Source organism: Cibotium barometz, chromosome 29, assembly GCF_041138505.1.
Source record: "Cibotium barometz isolate CiBa-2024 chromosome 29, ASM4113850v1, whole genome shotgun sequence".
Taxonomy (NCBI): domain Eukaryota; kingdom Viridiplantae; phylum Streptophyta; class Polypodiopsida; order Cyatheales; family Cibotiaceae; genus Cibotium; species Cibotium barometz.
This window is the reverse complement of record NC_141074.1, coordinates 30,249,674-30,254,923: the sequence shown is the minus strand read 5'-3', so window position 1 is coordinate 30,254,923 and position 5,250 is coordinate 30,249,674. Positions and strand designations below refer to the sequence as shown.

Below are 5,250 nucleotides of genomic sequence, written 5' to 3'. Positions count from 1 at the left end.
ACATGTATATGTGTGTATAATATATTTAAAAGTGAGCACACCTTACCACCCCATCTCTGCACATTAAAAGTTAATCAAAATTAATTAAATTTATGTCTATGTGTGCATTTATTTTTTTAAATACATGTAAAAATATATGTATAAGTATATGTGTCTATGTATAGGTATATGTGTCTAAAACATAATATTGTATATACTATATATTTACATGTGTGTGTGTGTGTGAGAGAGAGAGAGAGAGAGAGAGAGAGAGTGATAGTGCGGGTGTGTATATGTGTGTGTGTGGATGTGAGAGAGAGAGTTTCAACATTTGAGAGAGTGTGTGTGTGCATGAGAGTAAGAGAGAAGAGAGGGTCATGTACATGTGTGAGAGAGAGAGAGAGAGAGGGAAAGGGTCATGTGCATGTGTGTGTGTGTGTGTGTGAGAGAGAGAGAGAGAGAGAGAGAGAGAGAGAGGTATTAACTCGGTAGAATGTAACATGAGGGAGAGAGAGGTATTAACGTCGGTAGAATGCAACATGAGGGCATAAACGACCAACGGTTGGAGAGAGAGAGATGGGGGCATGCCTAGAGGGGGGGAGAGAGAGAGATGGGGGCAGGCCTAGGAGTGAGAGAGAGAAAGAGAGAGAGGAATGACTGTAGAAAGGGAACCGGTTCTTTGCTAGAACTTGGTTGCTGTAGCAACACGTGGGTCCAATACTAGTAATAGTAAGAGGGCAAGTGGTAAGTACAATTGGGGGAATCAACCACTCTGCGAAAAAAGACCCAGGTACAGTAGTGTAATTACCCCTCCAAAATTTGAAAACTGGGATGTCAACGTTCACCGAATCACCGCCATGATATGGCATTAAAAGACTCCTCATGCTCTCCTGAATGCCACTAAATGCTGGCTCTGCTAAAGTATAGTGACCAAAAGATTCATATGGTGACCAAAAAAGGAGACCAGAGTGAATGCGCGCCTTACAAGCAGGAGGAGGAGGAGGATAAGGTTGAAAGCTCACAGGAAGGAAGGAGGAGGAGGATAAGGTTGAAAGCGCAGAAACGCTCATTGGAAGGATTTCTGTGTGATCATGGCTGTGTACGGCGTTAAGTGGGTGGTGGCGGCGGCGGCGGCAGCTGCTCTCGTGTGCCTCGCTTTGGCCAATGCTGCACCCAACCCTACCATTGATGCGCCCAACTCTACCATTGCTGCGCCCACCGCTGCGCCCAACTCTACCATTGCTGCACCCACCGACGCCTCCGCCTCCGCCGCCCCCACCACCAACAGGGCTGCACGCTTTGCTTGCTTGCACGGCCACCAGTCTCTTCTGGGGGAGACAAGCTGCTACAATGACATAGTTTTGGGAGCTCTCATCCCAAAGCGCCTCCGCGCTCGCATCCCCCACACCGCCCAATCTTGGCTTCGCAACTACATAGGCGGCATCTCGCTCTACTTCTCGTCGGCTGGCCTCTGGTCCCTCTGCATCTACCATTGGAAACGACACATCTTCTTCCCCCACGGTATTATTACTCTCTTCATCCTAGTTACCTTCTTACAAATACTCTTCATCTCTAAGCCTCTCATCTTAGCTCTAGCATTTCATGGTGATACTACACTATTTTGTTCCGTTATTCATTTTTTAAAAAAAAGTTCTATGGTACTCGGGTGTGTGTGATGAGTAGTATGGTGTGTATAGTCGGGTGAAATTCCCGTGTGCGTCTAGGAATGGAATATGATCTCACGAAAAAATTAAAAAATAAACTCCAACCCCCCCTCCCCACACCCCCCCCACACACACACATAAATACCCATGTGCCTCCACAGCCTCATGTTTAATAAAATGGGAGCTTCTTCTTTTTCTTTTTCTTTCTTGGTTGCACAGGTTCTTTGCCTTCTAAGGATTCCATCACGCTCCAAATCAGTTTTAGCATGCAATCCATGCCTTGGTTTGCCTTTTTACCTTTACTCTCTGAATACGTCATCGAGAAAGGATGGACAAAGTGCTATGTGAGTATACAAAGTGTTGGACTTGCAAGCTATATTGGATGGACTATCATGTACCTTATGGCTCTTGAGTTTGCCATTTATTGGATGCATCGAGGATTGCATGATATTAAGCCTCTATACAAATGGTTGCATGCTCCCCACCACATGTACAACAAGGAGGATACACTCTCACCTTTTGCAGGTATGTTAAAAGTGTTATTGCTTCTTTTTATTTTGCTACATTGAGTGAAAACCTTGTGTATTGTATGCTTTTCTTGTACACAGGATATGCACTTCACCCATTGGATGGAATACTACAAGCTCTCCCACATGTTATGGCAATTTTCATCATGCCAACCCATTTACTAACCCATGAATTGCTCATGTTCCTCGATGGTCTGTGGACAACCAACATTCATGATGGCATTCATGGTGATGTGTGGCCTTTCATGGGTGCTGGCTACCATACTATTCACCATACAACATATCGTCATAACTATGGGCATTACACAATTTGGATAGATTGGATGTTTGGGACACTTAAAGTGCCATCAATCAATGGTAGACTGAAGAAGTCCTCTTAACATGCAAAGAGATTTTGAAGCTTGAATACTATTGTTTTGGCATATATCATCTCAAAAGGTGTTTATTTAATGGATCATGCTACAAATTTGTTTATGAATTGCAAAACACATAGCTTCATTTCTAATGAGCGGTAACACCATTTCCCACCTTTCACATAGGGTTAGTCGCATTTGATTAATTGATGTTTCATGTCTAGCATATTAGGATCGTTTTAAGTTTTATATGAACGTGAGGGAGTTGTCTGAGAGGTCTCCAATTGCAAAGGGATCAATGAAGGTTTTGCCTTTGAAAGGTTGGTTACGGTTAAGTGAAGTTCAAGAATAGGGATGCTGATAATCGAGAAGGCTACGTTACATTTTGGGTCAATACAAGAGGATTCAATTATAAATCATATAAACAAACTTAAAATAAGAATTATGAAATCTTCAAGAGGGTAGTGTGTTGATGGGTTTGCATTGTGTGTGTAATAACGAAATATATGAGAAAATGAAAGTGTGATTTGTGCAATAAAGAAATGTAAATGGGAGCATATGTATATGTATACATAGAAAATTGCAAAATTGAATTAGCTAACATTTTGAAAAACTTAAAAACATATTGGAATTAAAAGTATTGTATGTCAAACATATTTGTGCTTGTCTGTGTGTGTGTGTGTGTGTGTGTGTGTGTGTGTGAGAGAGAGAGAGAGAGAGAGAGAACAAAATATATGTTGAAATTGAGAAAATGAAAGTGTGGGTTTTTGTGTAATAAAGAAATGTAAATGGAAGCATATGTATATACAAAAATTTGAAGATTTGAAACAGGTGACATTTTGAAAAACTCTAGCATTCATTATACCACTCAAAATCGTTAGTAATGGAGAACTTCTTCCTTCACAGTTTTTGTGAGCATTATTGATGGAGAACTTCTTCCTTCATGGTTCTTGTGAGCATTACAAAAAATTTCTTCCATGACCAATGTGAAATAGCATGGTGAATACTCATGGGCATGAAATTGTGCTTGAAACAACCATCTTGATGACCCTTGTGGAAGCAGTGTAGGTGGCCTAATGCCAACAATTTTTCACGAGAAAGCAGATTATGGTTAGCCTTGGTATCTAATGGAAGCAACTTATGTTCAAAGTTTGTCTTGGAAAGATTGTCTTGGTGGTTGTGCCAATGGATGGATTTACTTTCGATTCTTCTTCTTCCAAGTGAACAACTTGGGAGATTCCCTATTGCTTGATCTTTTCTTGTCTTTCTTTGGCTTCCTTTTTTATCGCCTTTTCATTTCTGCTTGTGTTTGTTTTTCCTCTTCCTTGAGGTGGGGTGGATGGCCTTCAAGAAATTTTTAGTTAAGGGGCTATAGTAGCATTATAGCTTCCATCTCAACACTCTTTAGGGACTTTATTCTCGTACACCTTGGGAGTTTTGACTCTAAAGGGACCTAGTTCTATGTACTTAATATTTGCTTTTGATTCTTTATATATACAAGAGGACCATATCTCCTTTGCCCATTTCCTTTTCCCTTGGAGACGGCCATCATACCACTACCTTTTTTTTAACAAATCATAAAATAATTGCCATGCCATGAGACATGCTTCTTCTAGTTTCTTAAGCTCATGCTATTGAGAACTAATGGGATGTGGGAACATTCTGTCCTTGTCATGGGGGATGGTAAATCTTTGGCATCATCACATTACTTGTAAATCTCTCTTGCATCATCAAAATAAAGTAGGCCACCATAATCTATTTTCTTAGTGGTAGTGTCTCGCTACTACAAATTGCACACCTTTAGATACACTAGAGTGGGCTTGCTCCAAGTTTGAGATTAATCCATCTCCTTACATATCATCTCATGATCCCATCTTGGCCTCTTTTTTCATCTACCAATCTATATTCACGTGTAAAAAACCGGGGGTAGGAAAAAAAGAGAGTATAAAAAATAGCCATGTTCGCGGACTCGTATCTCCCAAATAGTGAGGTCGGTGAATGTAGTCTAGTGCTCATCTCAAAGATCTTTTTGGGTTCTTTAAAACTTTTCTTGGGCATACCATGATGATTTCCATCATTTTTTCCTTCCACCAACATCCGCAAAAGCCAACCCGAAAATCGAGGCAAAAAATATGCTAAAACAGACAAAAACAAGCTTTTGGGGAGCGCTTTCGGTTGAGAGACCAAATGAAAGAATTTTAATGGGATCAAGGTAACAAAGTTATAGTATTCCAAAAATACTATAACTCTAAAATAAAACTTATTTCCAAATTCTTTTGGTAACACATTCAAAAAAAGGGCTTCAAATTTTGAAAAAAAAATCATTTTTAACTTTTTTTCCCCAAAAAACACATGATTTAATAGTGATGAAAAACATGTTTTGAGACCTTCTTTACCATCTAGGAAACTATTAGCATGCACACATTTCAAAAGAAATATTCCTTGGGGGGGTTCACATGACCTCTAGCCTAAGAGGAAACCCATGTAAACGGAGCCTAAGAGGAAACCCATGTAAACAGATCCTCTCAGTTGAGACATAGGGGGTGCGCCAAGGATACAAAGATTGTTTTGGGCTATATGGAAACCCAAAAAAAGAAACAAAAACAAAAATAATGGATATAATGGCTAACCTAGGAGGTTGCTAATATCATAACTCAATCCAATAGGTGAAACCTATCAACTCTTAAGGTCCATGCCTTAAATACAACCCCCAATCACATATGTCAT

The 5,250-nt window shown here is 40.1% G+C and overlaps 1 protein-coding gene across 1 annotated transcript; it reads left to right on the top strand.

Annotated features, from left to right (window-relative positions):
- Positions 1-914: 914 nt before the first annotated feature.
- LOC147622034 (delta(7)-sterol-C5(6)-desaturase-like) lies at positions 915-2,620 on the top strand. The gene is made up of 3 exons (XM_086823661.1): positions 915-1,500; positions 1,863-2,168; positions 2,252-2,620. Exons 1-3 carry the CDS (start codon positions 1,071-1,073, stop codon positions 2,548-2,550), a joined length of 1,035 nt encoding a protein of 344 aa, XP_086679787.1. The 5' UTR covers positions 915-1,070; the 3' UTR covers positions 2,551-2,620.
- The last annotated feature ends 2,630 nt before the right edge of the window (positions 2,621-5,250 follow it).